Source organism: Mobula birostris, chromosome 2 (assembly GCF_030028105.1).
Source record: "Mobula birostris isolate sMobBir1 chromosome 2, sMobBir1.hap1, whole genome shotgun sequence".
Taxonomy (NCBI): domain Eukaryota; kingdom Metazoa; phylum Chordata; class Chondrichthyes; order Myliobatiformes; family Myliobatidae; genus Mobula; species Mobula birostris.
The window spans coordinates 181,976,447-181,997,547 of record NC_092371.1 but is presented as its reverse complement, the minus strand read 5'-3'; the positions used below and the strand labels follow the sequence as shown (position 1 = coordinate 181,997,547).

At 39.8% G+C, this 21,101-nt stretch overlaps 1 protein-coding gene across 1 annotated transcript in view; it reads right to left on the bottom strand.

The window, feature by feature from the left end:
- The window catches only part of sntg2 (syntrophin, gamma 2), a 292,569-nt gene that overhangs the window by 172,616 nt on the left and 98,852 nt on the right, over positions 1-21,101 (bottom strand). The window contains exons 6-8 of the mRNA XM_072280480.1: positions 9,743-9,786; positions 9,578-9,619; positions 6,132-6,219 (exon numbers count right to left, since the gene is read on the bottom strand). Of these exons, the coding sequence (XP_072136581.1) occupies positions 6,132-6,219; positions 9,578-9,619; positions 9,743-9,786 (174 nt within the window). The remainder of the gene's footprint in view (positions 1-6,131; positions 6,220-9,577; positions 9,620-9,742; positions 9,787-21,101) is intronic.

The following is a 21,101-nucleotide window of genomic DNA, read 5'->3' as shown; positions in this document are numbered from 1 at the left end:
CCTACAGGTTAAATTCCAGTTTGAGTCAGTGGTGAAGAACACGAATATAATGTTGGCATTCATTTCTAGAGGTATAGAATATAAGAGCAGGGATGTAACATTGAGGCTCTATAAGGTACTTGTGAGACCACACTTGGAGCATTGTGTGAGTTTTGGGCTCCTTATTTTAAAAAGGATATACTGACATTGGAGAGGTTTCAGAGAAGATTCACGAGAATGATTCCAGGAATGAAAGTGTTACAGTATGAAGGACATCTGGCAGCTTTTGGGCTGTATTGCCTGAAGTTGAGGAGAATGAGGGCCGATCTCAAGGAACCATTCCAAATGTTAAAAGGCCTGAACAGATTAGATATGGCAAAGTTTTTTCCCATGGTAGGAGAGTCTATGACAAGAGGACACAACTTCAGGATTGAAGGATGTCTATTTAGAACAGAGATGCGGAGAAATTACTTTAGTCAGAGGGTGCTAAATCTGTGGAGTTTGTTGCCACGAGCAGCTGTGGAGGCCAAATCATTGGGTGCATTTAGGGGAGAGATAGTTAGGTTCTTGAATAGCCAGGGCATCAAAGGGAATAGGGAGAAGACAGGGGAGTGGGGATGACTGGAAGAATCGGATCAGCCCATGATTGAATGGTGGAGCAGACTTGATGGGTTGAATGCCCTTCTTCTGCTCCTATACCTTATTGTGTTCTGGGAAAATGGGACTACAGCATTTTGTTCAGCATGGATTGGTTAGACTGAACAGCCTTTTTCCATGCTTTATGATTCTATGTATGTTGGGTTTTACTTCTGGAAACTATAAATCCAATTTCATTTAGCCATCCATTTCATCTCTTAAAAAATCAGCATTTCTTTTTCTTCAGCTTTCCTTCAAAGCCATTGTACACACATAAAAAACACATACAAAATTCTGGATGAATTCAGCAGACCAGGCAGCATCTACAGAGGGAAATAAACAATGGACATTTCAGGCCAAGACCCTTTATTAAGGACTGTATACACATAAACAATTTGTATTTGTATCCCATAAAAGCAATAAGAATGCATGAAATACAATGTTGCTTCATAGCTGATGGTCTTTGCTATGTGTGGAGTGTTTCAGATCACAAAGTTACTCCAAAACCAACTAACGTATTGTGCCTAACGTATCAAACTTTCAGTGTACTTAAACCCCTACAGCCATTCTGCATATGATAATAGAATCTGCTCTCCAAAACACAGTATTTCTGCTGGACATTGCATAGCATTATCTGAATACCAGCATTCTTTTCAGCTTCATTCTCTTGTTACCCTCAAACTCCTTTCCTCAGAAACTATATGCCAAAAAGTAAGATTACATCACACTGCTTTTTCCTTTGCAACACTGGAAATCATTACCTCCATTTTCCAAATCTACAGCATAATAAGCCATCGAGCTTGGTGCCTCTGGTCTTCAAAGCTTTGACAGTGGCTGCAGCCCAGTCCCTGCAACTTTGATTCTTATTAAAAGATTAATGCAGTACTGATGACTAGGCTATCTAGTACATCATGGTCTACTTCGCCAGAAACAGGTTTGATTATTTATAACTCCACAGATACAGCACCCTCTTGCTAAAGAAATTCTGCTGTTCTAAGGCTGAAGCTATTCCCTATGGTTCTGGACTCGTCTTCTATTGAAAGAATCCCCTCCGTGTTTAGTCTGTCCAGGCTTTCCAATACTTAGTAAGTTTTGATGAGATCTCTCCTCATTCTTCTAAACTCCAAAGAAACTCTAGCTAACAAATGGGTCCTCATTTTCATTCCTATGGTCATTCTTGTATACATCCTCTTGATTCTCGATATTTGTTACTCATCCTTCCTTTCAATATGGTGCACAAAACTGCTCAAAATTCTCCACTTTGGTCTGACCAATGCTTTATAATAAGCTTCAGTAGCATATCCTTACTTTTATATTTTAACCCTCTCAAAATGAATGTTGACATTGCATTCATTACTACCAATCAACTTACAAGTTATCTTTAGAGATTCCTGCACTTGGACTTCAAATTTCCTATGCACCTCTGATTTCTGAATTTGATCCCTGATTAAAATAATAGTTTGGCAGAAGGAGTAGGGTTTTCACCTTTACACTTTCTATCAAATTGCAGAAAAATACACTTCTCCATGCTGTATTCCACTTGCCACTATTTTACCTACTCTCCTAATCTGTCCACGTCCTTCTGCAGATTTTCTGCTTCATCAATTTCATCAGTCAGATCATTAACTTATAACATGAAAAGTTACAGGCCCATCACTGACCCTGTGGAGCTCTACTAATCAGTGACAGCTAATCAGAAAAAGCCCCCTTCCTTCCCACTCTTTGCCTTCTGCCAAAACAGGCAATCTTATATTCATGATAGCATCTTTCTTGTAATCCTATCTTTTTTATCAGCTTCATGTGCAGCACCTTGTCAAAGGTAGAAACATAGAAACATAGAAAACCTACAGCACAATACAGGCCCTTCGCACCACAAAACTGTGCCAAACATATCCTTACCTTAGAACTACTTAGGCTTACCCATAGCCCTCTGTTTTTTTAAGCTCCTATCCAGGAGTCTCTTAAAAGACCCTACACGAGGAAATCTGCAGATGCTGGAATTTCAAGCAACACACATAAAAGTTGCTGGTGAACGCAGCAGGACAGGCAGCATCTTAAAAGACCCTATCGTTTCTGCCTTCACCGCCACTGCTGGCAGCCCATTCCACACACTCACCACTCTCTACGTAAAAAGCTTACCCCTGACATCTCCTCTATACCTCCTTCCAAGCACCTTAAAACTATGCTCTCTCATCTTGTGTAATTCTAAGCAAACAACATCTATTGGCTCTCTATCTATTCTACCTGTTACCTCCAACAGATTTGTCAGACTAGATTTTCTCCTAAGGGAGGCATGCTGATCTCAGCCTGTTTTATCTTGTGCTTGAAGTATCCCAAAACCTCATCCTTAATAATAGACCTTAACATCTTAACAACCTCTGAAGTCAGGCTAATTGGCTTATAAATCCATGTTTTTTGCCACTCTCCTTTCTTAAAGGAGTTACATTGGTGATTTTCAACCATAACTCTGATGCGCACAATGTCATATGTGTCAATTTATAACTATGATACAAGAATATGTGTCAATTTCTAACTGTGATGCAGGATCATTTAAAACAACAGGAATTCTGCAGATGCTGGAAATTCAAGCAACACACATAAAAGTTGCTGGTGAACGCAGCAGGCCAGGCAGCATCTGTAGGAAGAGGTGCAGTCGACGTTTCAGGCCGAGACCCTTCGTCAGGACTAACTGAAGGAAGAGTGAGTAAGGGATTTGAAAGTGGGAGGGGGAGGGGGAGATCCAAAATGATAGGAGAAGACAGGAGGGGGAGGGATGGAGGCAAGAGCTGGACAGGTGATTGGCAAAGGGGATATGAGAGGATCATGGGACAGGAGGTCCGGGAAGAAAGACGGGGGGGGGGGACCCAGAGGATGGGCAAGGGGTATATTCAGAGGGACAGAGGGAGAAAAAGGAGAGTGAGAGAAAGAATGTGTGCATTAAAATAAGTAACAGATGGGGTACGAGGGGGAGGTGGGGCATTAGCGGAAGTTAGAGAAGTCGATGTTCATGCCATCAGGTTGGAGGCTACCCAGACGGAATATAAGGTGCTCCTCCAACCTGAGTGTGGCTTCATCTTTACAGTAGAGGAGGCCGTGGATAGACATGTCAGAATGGGAATGGGATGTGGAATTCAAATGTGTGGCCACTGGGAGATCCTGCTTTCTCTGGCGGACAGAGCGTAGGTGTTCAGCAAAGCGGTCTCCCAGTCTGCGTCTGGTCTCCTTTTATATATTGGCGAGACCTTCCCCAATTAAAAATTTTCCTGTCCTCTCCAATTCTATCCTTTTCCATGATAATGCTAAAGGCCCGGGAGCGGTGGTCGCTGTCCCCCAGATGCTCACCCACTGAGAGATCTGTGACCTGACCCGGTTCATTACCTAGTACTAGATCTAGTATTGCATTCCCCCTAGGCAGCCTGTCGACATACTGTGACAGGAATCCGTCCTGGACATACTTAACAAACTCTGCCCCATCTAAACCCTTGGAACTAATCAGGTGCCAATCAATATTAGGGAAGTTAAAGTCACCCATGATAACAACCCTGTTATTTTTGCACCTTTCCAAAATCTGCCTCCCAATCTGCTCCTCTGTATCTCTGCTGCTACCAGGGGGCCTATAGAATACTCCCAATAGAGTAACTGCTCCCTTCCTGTTCCTGACTTCCACCCATACTGACTCAAAAGAGGATCCTGCTACATTACCCACCCTTTCTGTAGCTGTAATAGTGTCCCTGACCAGTAATGCCACTCCTCCTCCCCTTTTTCCGCCCTCTCTATCCCTTTAACCAATAACATTTCGAATATGATGCGGCAGGGATGGCCTGGCAGAAGAAATTGTTTCTCATCCTGACTGTTCTTCAGAGATCCCAACACAGACCCAGTCGGAAAATCAAACTTCAACCATCACCCTCTGCTTCCTATTAGAACCAATCCTGGATCCACCTCACCACCTTCCCCTGAATCCCATCCAACCAAAACTTCAAGGTCACTGTTTCACATGGGACTTGTCAAAGGCCTTACTAAAGTCTACATAGACAGTATCCACTAGCCTAGCTTCATCTATACCATCAATAATCTCATTGAAAAACTTAAAAAACATGATCTGCCACACACAAGATCATGATGACTATTCATGATCTGGCTTTGACTATCCTAGTAGTTGGTGGATCTTGCCCTTCAGAATTCCCTCTAGTAAGTTCCACACAACCAAAGTCAGGCTCACAGGCTTGTAGTTCCCTAGCCTATTCTCCTGACACTTCCGGAACAATGGATCAATATTGGTCATCCTCCAGTCTTCTAGAACTTTAGTAGTGTCTAACAATGAAGCTAATATCTCTACACAGATCCAGAAGGCTGTAAAGTGTCCAGACAGAAGATAAGGTTTTGTTCCTCAACCTTGTTTTGGGCAGGAGATCATTCAAAGTGGGAGTGAGATGGAGAATTAAAGTGGTAGCTAACTAGAGCTCAGGGATGTCCTTGCAGACTGAACTCAGGTGTTCCACAAAGCAGTCATCCAAATTGTATTTGATTTCTCTGTGGGCCGAAGGGCCTGTAATGTGCTGTACTATTCTATGTTTTATGTTCTCCAGTGTAATCAAGGCCATATTCTGAACACGTAGCTCTAGATTGGAAGAAGAGCAAGTAAATTGCTGCTTCATCTGGAAAGAATGCTTCAATCCCTGGGACTGTGGCAACAGAAGAGGACAAGCATGTATAACCTGTGATTGCAAGGAAAAGTATTGTGCAGAAATAGAAGAAGAGAGCATGGAGCTGTAAAGCAAATGATCCCCACGAAATGTCAGTATTACATTATATAATAATTTCCATTCTTTTTGCAGTTAGCAAACACCAAGTGTACAATGACAACATACACCTCAGAAGGTAAAGAAAATACATTTACAAAAATGTTTGAAAAGAAATAACACACAGGGGAAGTTTCAAAATTAATGGAACCAATTAGCCAAATAAACAAGGAAGAATAGTTTTAAAGACAGCAGCATTACTTCAGCCCATTTTGTTTCATATTCAACAAGATAATCTTTAAGCACTCTTTATGACAATTTTTTTAGAATTGTACCTCAAAGAGTTGGGCCCTTCAGCCCACCAAGTCCATGCTGACCTGCTTAACTATTCACACTCATCCCATTTGTCTGCATTAGGAGCATATCATCCTGTGCTTTGTCTGTTAAAGTCTCCATCTAAACAACTAAAACACGATAATTGTGTCTGATTCTACAACCTTGTTGCATAATACAAAGAACACAAGAAGATAGCTCGGCCACTCAAATTGCCACATCACATGATCATGGCTTGTCTGTGATAGCCTCAACTCCTCTTCTGTTCCACTTCCTTTTAATTCCAAATCTCTTGATTTTTTATCTCCTCCTTAAATGTATTGAATGATTTGGCCATCCTTTTTTTGGGAGGGGCATAGATACAGAATCTCTCCCCATCACTGAAAGACGATTATCATCAAAGTAGAAAAGAAACAAAAAAATATGATTCTTTCTGCTTACCTAGTGGGAGCTTCAGGAAGGAAGGAGCTTCCCTGAGGTACTGAACAGTGATGGTAACTTCATCTCCAGCATTTCGCAGTAGATGCACCTGGTAATATGATGCAGAAAAAAGCTTTACTCCAAATAAATTGTCCTATAGAGTAGTTAGAACAACCACTAAGCAAGCATTTTTTTTTACCACATGTTATTTCTCTCCGAATGCTCTTTATTGTTATTCAACATTATAAATACTTCACATTCAAATAATGGCATCCAATCAGAAATTGGGGGAAATTGAAAGGCCTAGATAGAGTGGATGTGGAGAGGATGTTTCTTATAGTGGAAGAGTTTAGGACCAAAGGGTACAGCCTCAGAATAAAGGGATGTTCCTTTAGAACAGAAATGAGGAGGGCTTTCATTATAGATAGTGGTGAATATATGGAACTTACTGCCACAGATGGTTGTGGAGGTCAAGTCATTAGATATATTTAAATTGGAGTTTGATGGGTTCTTGATTAGTAAGGGCATCAAAGGTTACAGGGAGAAAGCAGGAGAATGGGTTACTTGAAAACAAACCAAAACCACTCAGAGACTAAGCATGGTAATGATACTGTATGATGCTCTCTCCACAATAATAAATTTCCAAAGTTCAACAGGGTATGTTTAATCCTTTATTAAGAAACCTGCAAAGACGAACAATCTTGAAGCATAAAAAAATGAACAAAGTTAAAACTAGCAATATAATAAAATTATCAATCTTTTAACAAACAAGCAGTATCAGAATCAGAATCAGGTTTATTATCACCGGCATGTGATGTGAAATTTCACTGGTGTTCCACAAGAAATATCATCCCCAGCCACTGGCTCTAACCTGATTAAACTGAACTCAGTGAAAGTGTGAATAAACTCATTCAGTTCTACCATGACCTAACCCATATGTCAGATTACACATAATAAACACACAACACAAAATACACTACAGACAGACTGAAAATAGATACATGGCTCTTGCTATAGGATTGAGCAGGAAACCAATGATTAGCTATATACATCTTTTTACCTAGTAAGACAACATTTAAAGCCAATTTTAAGCTGTGACTCCTCTCAACAACAGTTCTGCCTCTTCACACGTGCAAATTTTAAATGGATATGAAATAAGGTGCACCAGCATGAATCAAATTCACATGTCACAGGTGATTTCATTGGCCTTTTTATTTATCATCGCTGATACTTCTTCAGGAGCTTGCTACTTGGAATGCATTTTTCTGATATCAGTATGAAGCACATTAAAAGTTGAAAAGCTTGCACAGTTTTTTTTTCCAATCACACAGTGACCAATTTGCAGCATTTTTCCTTTGGATCTGAATCTTATGCTTTATACATAAACGTTCTTCGCTTCTTACCACCCATTTCAACTGTTTTGAATAGTGTATGTTTTATGACACTTTTTTTTACATTTTGTGATACGCTAATAGATTGGTAGGAACTTTCAGCATCACCTCTTTATTACAACATTGCCAGAAGGCATTTGACTCGTCAGATTCATGCTGATTCACAGAAGAGCAACACCATCAATCTTTTTCCCTCTCTCCTTATAGTCCTGGAAACCTTGCAACTTATTCTCTATCTTATACCCATCAGTTCCCCTTAGATTCTTTGCCATTTACCAACACCAGAGGGTCATTTAACCTTCCAGCATAGAGAATCATGGGTTCATACTGCATAGAAGCTGGTCCTATGGGCTATGGTCCATGTCCCTGCCAAACACAAAACACAGAACACCCATTTACACCAACTCTACACTTCTTGGGCCCTTAGCTCCTATCAGCACTCCACTAATCCCATTTTATTCCCCTCACATGCCCACCAACTACCATCGTGACCCCACCCCCTCCAGAATGCACACTGGGGCAACTTAGTGGCCAATTGCCCTACAATTTTCAGTTGTGAGAGACACTTGAAGCAAGGGGAGCATACCAACAGGGAGTATATGCAAATACTACATAAACCTTTCCATAAATGGAAATAAAACAGCATTTCAGTTTGGCCTAACCTATTAAGTGGATGTCCAAAGAAAATCCCAGGTGGACTTGTTGAGTTCTTTTTTGGAAATTTAGAAACAATTAAAAGAACTTATGGCTTGATAATGAACTTTCAAACTTGCATTCAACACTTAAATTGCCTAAGTGTAAACATGTTAAAGACCAATTTACTACATGGCTATTTGTGAGAATTTGTTATAGTTGTTTTATTTGCTTCCCCTTAACATAATGGTCACCGCTTTTTCAATATGTTCATTTGCTTGAAAATACTGTACTACCATACAAATGCAAGGCACGGAGGACAAGGTTGACATGCGATATGTTAGATTGTTTTACTGAGATCTTTTGCTATAAAGAGTATTTGATAAGAGATATAGAAAAAAAACATTTCATTTATACAAGACAAGTAGCCACTGGGGAAGGAATCAAAAGGTACTTTTTCATACAAAGGAATCTTTCTTGAATATTTCAATTCTTTTCTCCCTGAAGGATGGGGGTGGAGCCTAAATTTAAATCTCCAAGACAAAATTGAATCATGTTTATGAGTTTTAAGGCACATATGGCAATGATGTGTAGATAGTGTTAAGGTACCAAGTGGCCTAAATGAACAAGGTGCTGGCTACAAGGACTGAAATTCATATTCTTGTTTCTTATCTTACCACATCCCAATTATACAGTGTATAGTCTAATGAGAAGTGACACCGTTAGTTTCTCAACCATGAATCTTTGCCCCACTTAGACTCATTTGATTTATTCTATCTTACACATATTAGAGTTTAGCCATTATTCCTTCCAGCAATCTTCTTTTCTCTATTTTTTTACATTTCTGGCACTTGCTGTCTAGTCCTTTTCTAAGATTAGTGATGATGCCAGGATTATCCTACTTTGTCCCAATTCATAGCAGTGTTGCAATCAATAAAATGTATACTATAACGAGGTAGCCCTAATGTTGGAATATCATTAAGGAATTTGGTTATAAATCATGCTTACTTGCTATGCAACAACACAAAACTGTGCTCCAACAATAGGTTACTGAACTACATTTAGTGACTGGAATATTACTGCAGGCATCCATTGCTACTTTTTATCTCAGGCCTTAAAAATAGTGTGTCAAAATCATTTTATTTTTATTTTTCATTTAGCAGTATAGTGCAGAACAGCCACTTGTAGCCCAAAGAGCTGTAGTGCCCAGCAGCAACCCACTATTTAACCCTAGCTTAATCAGAGGACAATCTATGACGACCGATTAATCTAGTAACGGGTACGTCTTTGGAATGTGGGAGGGAACTTGAACACCTGGAGGAAACCCATTAGTTCATGGGGCGTTTGTACAAACACTTTACAGATGGTGCAGGAATTGAACTCTGAACTCTGACACTCCGAGCTGTAATAGAATCATGCCAACATGGCACCATCAACACTTACCACTTCCTCATGTGTAGCATTTTCAACGTTAATGCCATTAACCTGCAAAATAAAACAAAACATAGTATTATACTTGCCAAGAGCAGCTTCTTCTAATAATTTAACCATAGCATCTTTTAAATATACATTAAAAAACAATAAAATGAACAGAAATAGCTTACTAACTTGCAGCACTGCATCTCCAACGAACAACATCCCAGTCTGGTCAGCTACATATCAAAGGAGAAAGGAAAATTGTGTGAGGAAATGTGACCAAGAGCATATCTGTAAACAAGAACCCTTTTAATAAGTGAAGCGTCAGGACCAGAGCTAACACCTTGCTTTGTGGAGTAGGGTGGTTTGAAAGGGAGGTGGGATTCTTTGCCATTTGTTATTAGTGTCAGGAGCTCTTGCCAGAATAGCTTTGTAAAATAGTATAAAGTATGTCCCAATGAATTTCGAATTCTCTTTTCCATTTCTCCCTAAAGACTACTGGCTTTGATGGAAGTAAAGATTGCAGAAAAGGGCATTACTGTAAGCTTTCCATTACCCTTATTATGTAATTGCACAAAATTATCATTCAATGACAAAAAAGGACATTTTGTTCACAGACTTATTTGCAGGAGCAGAAATTGACTGTTCCTTAGAAGCATGAAGTACCATTACCACTAAATCTGTCAAGAAAAACGTCATACAAAATAAAAAAAAAGTCACCTCATTTCCACACATTGTGCTAGAACTCAAAGTAACAGACGTTGTTTCACATTTTGTAGAGCTGTACAATGCACTATTGATCATATGTCTTCCTACAAGAGTTGGCACATTGAATAAATTTTGAAATAAATATGCAAAATTATTTGATTTTCAACAGGGAGTGAAAATCACATAAATTAATCAAAATATCACAAGATAAAAATCTAAATGGTGAATTAATCAATACACTTTTATTTCAGAATCATGAAATAGAGTTTCAAAGATTTCATTTTCTTGTATTTTTCTTTCTTTGCATTTGTTGATCATTGTTGGGACAATTTGGATATTCCACATAGTAATAAACTAGGTTTGGGAAGCTATGGTTCATCATTGACATATTCTCCACTGACATCTTCTATATTCCTGAAAAGCTTTTAATGACAACAATAATTGTGCATAAAGATAAATCAGAATTTTATGGAATATTGACAGTGCGCGGAATTGAAGGTTATCACCATATTAAAAGTTATATACATGTAATTAACATAAATAAAGCTTATAACCATGCACAAGAGATAAAATCTGCAGATGCTGGAGCAACATACACAAAATACTGGAGGAACTCAGCAGGCTAGGCAACATGTATGGAAAAATGTACAATTGATGTTTCGGGCCGAAACGTCGACTGTACTTTTTGCCATAGATACTGCCTCGCCTGCTGAGTTCCTCCAACATTTTGCGTGCATTGCTTATAACCATGCTATATTTTGCAACTAATTTTAGATCAACTATTGAAGATCACGGAACATCTTGAAAGGACAAACTGATTTAGTGATTTAGACAGCCTGTGAGGTGAGAGGAAGGAAGACTGATAGTGTCCTTCTTGCCTACTGTAGATGAAATTCATAAAAATACTGCTCTCCATCACATCAGATGCCTCAAAGCACTTCACATTATGTAATACCTTCTGAAGTAAGGGTAGCATGGGAACAAACTTCAATCATTCTGCGTCAGGTCACTTTCCATTAAAAAAAACATCCAGATGAATGATCAATTAGCCTTCTGTTGGCTGTATTTGTTAACTGAAATAACAACACATTAACTCCTTGAAGGGATCAGCTTGATCTTTTATACTTAAATGTATCTTGTTTATGTAACAAGAAATATGGCACCTGACATAAGCCTGAGTATTAAGGGATATTGATAGATTCTGAAGATTAATGACTCCAGACTCTTCTTAATGCTGTTAGTAAAACTGAGTGCAAGAAATAAAGACAATTACTATAAGCTGCTTCTCATAAGCTCAGTTTAATCTTGTGATAAAATCCATGTTCTAGAGTACATCAATAACTGTCAAAGAAATAGGGGAGAAGTGAGAAAATAAGTAAACGTTATTTATCGAACATCTCTGCAAGCTCAGAATCTCTTAAAGCCCTTTGCAGTTGATGAAGTACAGTGCTCTCAGGTTATTGAAGACCTGGGTTACAGAGGTCTGACCCTACACAACTTCTCCCATAAATTTTAATGCATTTTTCAAGATAGGATAGTTAAAGAAAGATAAAGATTTTCAGGAATTACAGAATAACCATAACGGCTAGTTAATTTGAAAGTCTCCAACAAAAACAATTTTTCCTGCAGTAGTCATACAAATATATCATCTATAAGAACACAGCTTCGAGTTCACAGGAGGAGGTCACATAAGTGATTAGCTTTGCCTTTCTCTGTGAGGTGAGTGGAAGGAAGACTGATGGTGTCTTCCTTGCTTACTGTATATGAAATTCATAAAAAATACTGCATTCCATCACATCAGATGCCTCAAAGCACTTCACATGATGTAATACCTTCTGAAGTAAGGGTAGCATGGGAACAAACCTCAACCATTCTGCGTCATTTCATTTCCCATTAAAAAAAAATCCAGATGAATGATCAATTAGCCTTCTGTTGGCAGTATTTGTTAACTAAAATGACAACACATTAACTCTTTAAAGGAATCAGTTTGATGTTTTATACATAAATGTATAGCCATTAGCTTTGTCTTTTACTAATCCATGTAACATCTAGTACTACTTCAAGACCATCAAAACTAGCCATTAAATGCAAAATGTTCTAATTCTATACCATTGTAACTAAACAGGAGAACAAAATGAATAAATATTCATATTTGTTGACCCTCATTGAAGTTGTTCATTTTTGAAATTCAGTTTACAACGACCATTCTCATGAATGGAGTCCTTACATACGCTGGTGTGTGGCTGTACATTTGGAGTGATATCAGTGTTGTAATGTAGGAAATGCTGTAGAAGATCAAGTTTATGTGAACAGCCATGATCATAAAAAAGTTTCTATTACTATCGAAGTATGTATGCAGCATACAACTTTGAGATTCTACTTCTGCAGGTAGCCACAAAACAAAGACAAACCATGAAGTTAGTTCAGAGAGAAACAGCAACCTCACTCCCATGCACAAAATATCGAACAGCAGCACGATCATCAACATCTCCCCCAAACCCGCCTTCCCTGAACAAAATGCACAAGAATATCAGCCCCCAAATCCCCCCTCCCTACACTAATAAAACTAACAAAAGTGCAACAAGAACATTGACCCCCAAAACCCCAACTCCCGCATTAAACACAGCAAGAATATCAGTCCTTGAATCCTCCTCTACTCACACAACAAAAAAATGAGAAAGAACAGGTGAAAAGACAGAATATAAAAACTAATCTTTATTACATGGCTGCCTCCAAGAAGATTCCGAGGAGGAAGCGTGTGCAAGACCTGAGGCGAAGAAACTATGAGACTGAAAAAGTTGATAGTCCACAGTCCAAATCCATAAACGCAGGCCCACCAGTGTCTGGACACGTTCTAGTGGTCATGAACCAGATCTCTAGCTATGGGTAAATAGCCCCACTACTTTGTAGGCAGCTTTGGGAGAGACAAAGGCTATGGGAATAAATCCAGGCAGCAAATCCGGAGTGGAGCCCCTAAGGCGACTGGTCACCATTGAACATCTCTCCAGTAGCTCCTGCAGCCCCTGCAGCCAAGCTGGTGTTAAACATATTGCTTCATAAACTTCCCTTTGGATAACACTGGTGAGGCCGAGAGGGGATTCATGATGACTGGGCATCTCAGGATCTCCATAACTTTTCCCCAGGCTTGTAATGATGATGATCATCATCCATTGTCCTTCGAGGCAGATGGATGCCAACCACCAATACATATTAATGAAATTCAATGGCAGTTTTCCAAAAATAATTTGATAAATCTGTAATTAATCTGTAAATAAAAAGATTTCGAACAGGAATGATATAGTGAATGTATGAAATAGTGGATGCATTAGTGATAATTTTTCAAAACTCGTTAGATTCTGGACTAGTTCCTGAGGATTGGAGGGTGGCTAATGTAACCCCACTTTTTAAAAAAGGAGGGAGAGAGAAACCGGGGAATTATAGACCGGTTAGCCTAACGTCGGTGGTGGGGAAACTGCTGGAGTCATTTATCAAAGATGTGATAACAGCACATTTGGAAAGCGGTAAAATCATCGGAAAAAGTCAGCATGGATTTGTGAAAGGAAAATCATGTCTGATGAATCTCATAGAATTTTTTGAGGGTGTAACTAGTAGAGTGGATAGAAGAAAACCAGTGGATGTGGTATATTTGGATTTTCAAAAGGCTTTTGACAAGGTCCTACACAGGAGATTAGTGTGCAAACTTAAAGCACACGGTATTGGGGGTAAGGTATTGGTGTGGGTGGAGAATTGGTTGGCAGACAGGAAGCAAAGAGTGGGAATAAACGGGACCTTTTCAGAATGGCAGGCAGTGACTAGTGGGGTACCGCAAGGTTCAGTGCTGGGACCCCAGTTGTTTACAATATATATTAATGACTTGGATGAGGGAATTAAATGCAGCATCTCCAACTTTGCGGATGACACGAAGCTGGGCAGCAGTGTTAGCTGTGAGGAGGATGCTAAGAGGATGCAGGGTGACTTGGATAGGTTGGGTGAGTGGGCAAATTCATGGCAGATGCAACTTAATGTGGATAAATGTGAAGTTATCCACTTTGGTGGCAAAAATAGGAAAACAGATTATTATCTGAATGGTGGCCGATTAGGAAAAGGGGAGGTGCAACGAGACCTGGGTGTCATTATACACCAGTCATTGAAAGTGGGCATGCAGGCACAGCAGGCGGTGAAAAAGGCAAATGGTATGCTGGCATTTATAGTGAGAGGATTTGAGTACAGGAGCAGGGAGGTACTACTGCCGTTGTACAAGGCCTTGGTGAGACCACACCTGGAGTACTGTGTGCAGTTTTGGTCCCCTAATCTGAGGAAAGACATCCTTGCCATAGAGGGAGTACAAAGAAGGTTCACCAGATTGATTCCTGGGATGGCAGGACTTTCATATGAAGAAAGACTGGATGAACTGGGCTTGTACTCGTTGGAATTTAGAAGATTGAAGGGGGATCTGATTGAAACGTATAAAATCCTAAAGGGATTGGACAGGCTAGATGCAGGAAGATTGTTCCCGATGTTGGGGAAGTCCAGAACGAGGGGTCACAGTTTGAGGATAAAAGGGAAGCCTTTTAGGACTGAGATTAGGAAAAACTTCTTCACACAGAGAGTGGTGAATCTGTGGAATTCTCTGCCACAGGAAACAGTTGAGGCCAGTTCATTGGCTATACTTAAGAGGGAGTTAGATATGGCCCTTGTGGCTACGGGGATCAGGAGGTATGGAGGGAAGGCTGGTGCAGGGTTCTGAGTTGGATGATCAGCCATGATCATAATAAATGGCGGTGCAGGCTCGAAGGGCCGAATGGCCTACTCCTGCACCTATTTTCTATGTTTCTATGTTTCTATATTCTGAAGAGCATCCTTCAGTATTATGTGTTATGAGTCATACATAATTGTGTACTATGCGTCTTTGTATCATACATAATAATGTAAGTAAATGACTACTGCACTTTTACATGGAAAACAGCACTCTTTACTCTGCTTTAATTAATCCCACAATATTATGTTCAACCAATATAGAACCAAACAAATTTATTCAGTCCTATAATAGTGTTACATGCTCAAGGAGATCTGTTTTTTTTTTGAGAGAATGATGTAATGGTCTTTTGGAGCTCACCTGATGTGATTTTCCCGCCGATGTGAGGTCACGTGATGACATGTGCCCCCGTGACTATATAAGGGTCGACTCAGGTGACGCAGTAGGTTTTTGAGTTTGTAGGTTTCCGGGTAGAACGTGTTGTGCCTCCGTTTCTGTTGCGTGATTGTTTTTGTGACACAGTTTCATTTTTAAAACGGAAGGTGCGTTCTCTTACAAGATATTGCATTTGGATTGGAAATTTGTGGCTGGAAGTGCCAATTTACTCAATTCCGACAGTTTTGAAGGGAGAGTGAAGAATTCATCGAAGTGAAGGATCGAGAGAAGTCGGCACCGTTTGGGCAGTTTAATAAAGGATCGAACTTATTGAGTCTTCATTGAAGAGAACCTGCATTGAGATAACTCTTGTAAAAGCGCAATGAGTTCATGCACAAAGGCTCTCTCTCTCTCTAAACAGTTTAAGGTCAGTCGATTTAAACTGTTTATTTAAGGCATCGGGAATCCTGTGGACAGAACCAGCAGTAAAGGTGCGTCGGTGAAGAAGTCGTTCTCCAGAGAAGTCTCTCCCAATTGAATGTGTAAAACTGTTGGACTTTCAAAGTTATCGCTTTAAGAACTATATCTGACTGTATCGCTTTAGGAACTGTTTTCGCATTTAACGCTTTAAGAACCAGAGCCGAGGGGAGTTGATGAACGGCTGCGTACCTGTTTAACCTCCGGTTAAAGTTTTCCTTTGTTTTTTTTTCCCTTATCGCTTATATGTGTTTAATAAATGTTTGGTTGTTCAAATAAAACCTGTCTCGATTAATATTCATTGTTGCCGGTTATGTACCAATAGCAACAAAATAACATGGACATTACATGTCACTGTTCTAATTTACTGTAGAGACTAACTATACAGGGTTTTTAAAAATGTTCAAAATTCATTTAAAACATTTATAAAAGCTTACTCTACTTGTTTTATACTTATGACTGTGAGACTAGGCACAGCCTCAATGCCATATTTAAGTTTTGCCAATGACACCATTGCCATGGGCCAATTAAGGATGGTGACAAATCAGCATATAAGAGAAGGGTTATAAATTTGAATGAGAGGTGCCAGAACAACAGCTCCTCCATCAATGCCAGCTTGACCAAGGAAATGATTATTGACTTCAGGAGGAGGAAACCGGAGGTCCATGAGCTAGTCCTCATTGGGAGATCAGAGGTAGAGAGAGCCATAAAATTTAAATTCCTCAGTGCTATCATAAGACCATAAGACAAAGGAGCAGAAGTAGGCCATTCGGCCCATCGAGTCTGCTCTGCCATTTTATCATGAGCTGAACCATTTTATCCTATTTAGTCCCATTGCCCCACCTTCTCACCATAACCTTTGATGCCCTGGCTACTCAGATACCTATCAATCTCTGCCTTAAATACACCCAGTGACTTGGCCTCCACTGCTGCCCGTGGCAACAAATTCCATAGATTCACCACCCTCTGACTAAAAAAATTTCTTTGCCTTTCTGTTCTGAAAGGGCGCCCTTCAATCCTTAAGTCATGCCCTCTCGTACTAGACTCCCCCATCATGGGAAACAACTTTGCCACATCCACTCTGTCCATGCCTCTTAACATTCGAAATGTTTCTATGAGGTCTCCCCTCATTCTTCTAAACTCCAAGGAATACAGTCCAAGAGCGGACAAACGTTCCTGTTGGTGTAATCATTTCAGAGGAGCTGTTCTGGGTAACATGTAACTGCGATTATGAAGAAAGCACAGCAATTCTTCTACTTTTTTAGGAGTTTACAAATATTTGGCATGTCATCTAAAAATTTGACAATCTTTTTTGGATGTGTGATGGAGAAGATATTGATTGGTTGCATCATGGCCTGCTATGGAAATACCAATGCTCTTTGTATGGAAAAGCCTACAAAAAGCAGTAGATACAATCTAGTCCATCATGGAGAAAACCCTCCCAACCATCTACAAGGAGCGCCATCACATGAAAGTAGAATCCATCATCAAGGACCCCAAGCATTCAGGTATGGTCTTTTCTCACTGCTGCCATCAGGAAGAAGGTACTGGAGCCAACACCACAACACCAGGTTCAAGAACAGTTCATATCCCTCAACCATCAGGCTCTTGAACTCCAGAGGGGATAACTACTGAACTTCACTCATCCCATCCCTGAACTGTTCACAATCAAGTGCTCTTCATCTCATGTTCTTGATATCTTTTGCTTATTTATTTATTATTTTAATTATTTCTTTTTACTTTCTTGTTTTTTGTATTTGCATAGTTAGTTTGTTTTCTTCTTTTTCATATTGATTATTGCTCATTCTGTTGGGTGTGTTCTGTCATTGATTCTTGTTATGCTTACTGTATTTACTGTGACTGCCTGTAAAAAAAAAAAGGAATCTTAGGGTTGCTTATGGTGACATACAGTATATGCACTTCAATAATAAATTTACTTTAAAGTTTGAACTTTGAAAAAACATTCACACGAGTCAAAAGTTTTGAATTATGACAAAATAGTGATACTGAACAAAATATAACTTGTCAGTGTATTTTAGAGATTATGCTACAGATAAGTGAACATAAAATTCTTAATTAAGGCAAGAATTGTTCTCTGTGTGAAAGTATCCACATAGAGTTTCATTTTTATATACTCTGAATTAGAATGGGAAAGAAATAAATTACACCAACAGGAGGCAATGAGGAAGGTCTGAAATTGAATGGTGCTTGGAGAGGTTGTACAATCCAGAAATAAAAGTGTAATTTATTGTCAGTATACACCCCAGGGATAAAGATAGATGGAAAGTAGTTATGCTGAACTGGGCAAACAGTACACTTTGTAACTTGAACACACAGTAATAACAGAGAGGCAGAACAGAAGGAGATACTTGCGTCATTGAGGAGAAAGGATCTGTCATTCAGTTCCATTGTGAATTTTTTCTTGAGTTATCATTTAGTTTTGTGAGGTGAGTGCTGTTCTAATTATTAAATTGCCTTATTTCACATAAAGCCAATGTACAGCAGCAATTAAAACAACATTGCTTAATTGGTTATTCAAGTACAGACTTTGTCCCGGGGTGGGGAATCAAGAACTAGAAGGCATAAGTCTAAGGTGAGGGGAAAAATTAAATAGGAACTTGAGGGGAGTCTTTTTTTTTTACAGAAATTGTGGTATGCATGTGCAATGAGCTGTCACAGGAAGTGGTTGAGGTATGTACAATAATAGCTTTTAAGAGACAGTTAGACAGGTACATGGATGTAGGCCAAGTGTAGGCTGGGACTGGGTTGTTGTGATGTATTTAGAGTAGTAGAGTAGTGGGAAGTACATGTCACTCTCACTTTCAGCTTCCACCACTGACCAGCAGTCTTGGTAAAAGGAGAGCTGAGTGTATAAGTCTCTCCCCGCCAGTAAAAAACCTTTCCAAATAGCCTCATGTTGTGCCTCCTCACTGGCGACACATGGAAACTGAACTCTATTCGAACTCAGGCTGAACTATGGAGGATGGGAAGGAAGTCTGGCCCCTGTACTTGTAGCATGCAGGCCCACCGGTGTGTAGACACACCCTGGTGCTCGTGAACCTGATCCCCAGCTATGACAGCAAGTCCTTAGTGAAGCCCATAAGGCTACTGGATGTCATTGAACATCCTTCTGGCAGCTCCTACAGCCCAGTTGGTGCCAACTATAATGCTTCATAAGCTTTCCTTTGGACTACACTAGTGAGGCTGGGATGGGGATATTGACAGCTGAGCATTTCAGGATCTCCATAGCTTTAGCCCAGGCTTGTGAGGGTAATCATCATCACCAATTGTCCTTTGAGACAGACGGATGCCAACAACAATGCAACTAGGTTGAATGTTCATTTTTGTTGTCACGTAACAAATGGGTGAAAGAACCATGTCCCCATGCTCTTTGACTCTATCAGCTGGGAGAAAAAATAATTGGGGCCTTTATTGTTGTTGCTTGGTGAAATATGATAAATTAAGGGAAGAGCCCTCCAACTAAAGCTCTGCTATCAAATTGGGTTCAGTTTTCATATTCCTTATGACAGTCAGCTTACCAAGAATGCTGATCTCCATCAATTTCATTTCCCCAATCTTTTCCTATAGCTTAATTTTCACAGATGACCTGGACGCAGTGACTATTTTAAACATTCCAGTTTGGGAGATCTACATTAGCAAATATAGCTACTTCAGCAGAATCAAAACTACTTTATAAAAGTGTCTAAGCCACCACCTGAAGATGCTGTATTTAAATGCACGTAGCTTTTGCAGTAAGGTGGATGAACTTGTGGCACAATTAGAGATTGCCTCACTGTGGGCCTCATTGAGTCATGGCTGAAAGAAGGTCATAGTTGGAAGTTTAACATCAAAGGATATACTTCATATTGAAAGGACGGGCAAGAAGGCATAGGCAGTGGTATGGCACTATTGGTAAGAGATGGAATTACATCTTTAGAAAGACATAGGGTTACAGAATGTTGAATCTTTGTGGGTGGAGTTAAGAAACTGCAAAGGTAAAAAAAGATATGTGAATCATATATAGACCTCCAAATAGTAGCCCAGATGTGGGGTTGCGATTGCAAAGGGAGCTGGAAAGGGTAATTTCAAAATTATAATGAGTGACTTCAATATGCAAGCAGATTGGGAAAATCAGGTTGGTGTCGGTCACAAGGGAGGGAATTTGTTGAAAGCTTATGAAATGGTTTTTTAGAACAGCTTGTGCTTGATCCTACTAGGGGAAGAGCCATCTTAGATTGGGTGTTGTGTAACCCAGATCTTATTGGTCTGCTTAACGGAAAGGAAGCCTTAGGAGGACACGATCACAATATGATTGAATTCATACGGCAATTTGAGAGGGAGAAGCTAAGTCACATGTATCAGTATCACAATGGAATAAAGAGAATTACAGAGTAATGAGAGAGGAGCTTGACCAGGTGGATTGGAAGGTGATACTGGGATGATGGCAGAGTAGAGATGGCTGAAGTTTTTGGGAATAGTTCATAAGGCGCAGGATAGATGTATCCCACAAAAGAAGTTGTTCTCAAACGGCAGGGCTAGGAAACCATGGCTGACAGGGGAAGTTAAGGACTGCATAAAAGCCAAGGAAAGGGCATATAAGGTAGTAAAAGTGAGTGGGAAGTTGGATGATTGGGAAGCTTTTAAAATCTAACCATACACAACTATAAGGGAAAATATGAAATACGGCAAACCAGCCAATAATATAAAGCAGGACACAAAAAGATTTTTCAGTTATATAAAGAGTAAAAGGGAGGTTAGAGTTGATGTTGGACCACTGGAAAATAATGCTAGTGAGGTAGTAATGGGGAACCAAGAAATGGCAGATGAACTTAATAAGTACTTTGCTTCAGTCTTTACTGTGAAATACACCAGCTGTATATCGGAGATCCGTGAGTGTCAGGGAGCAGAAATGAGTCCCATTGCTATTACAAAGGAAAAAGTCCTTGGCAAACTCAAAGGTCTTAAGGTGGATAAGTCACCTGGTCCGATGGACTACATCCCAGAGTCCTGAGGGAGACAGCGGAAGATGCATTGGTCATGATCTTTCAAGAATCACTTGATTATGGTATGGTCCCAGAGGACTGGAAGATTGAAAAGGGAAGATTTAAGAAGGGAAGAAGGCAAATGAGAGGAAATTATAGGGCTAGTTGGCCTAACCTCAGTGGTTGGGAAAGTGTTGGAGTCCATTACTAAATGAGGTTATGGGGTACTTAGAGACTAATAATAAAATAAGTC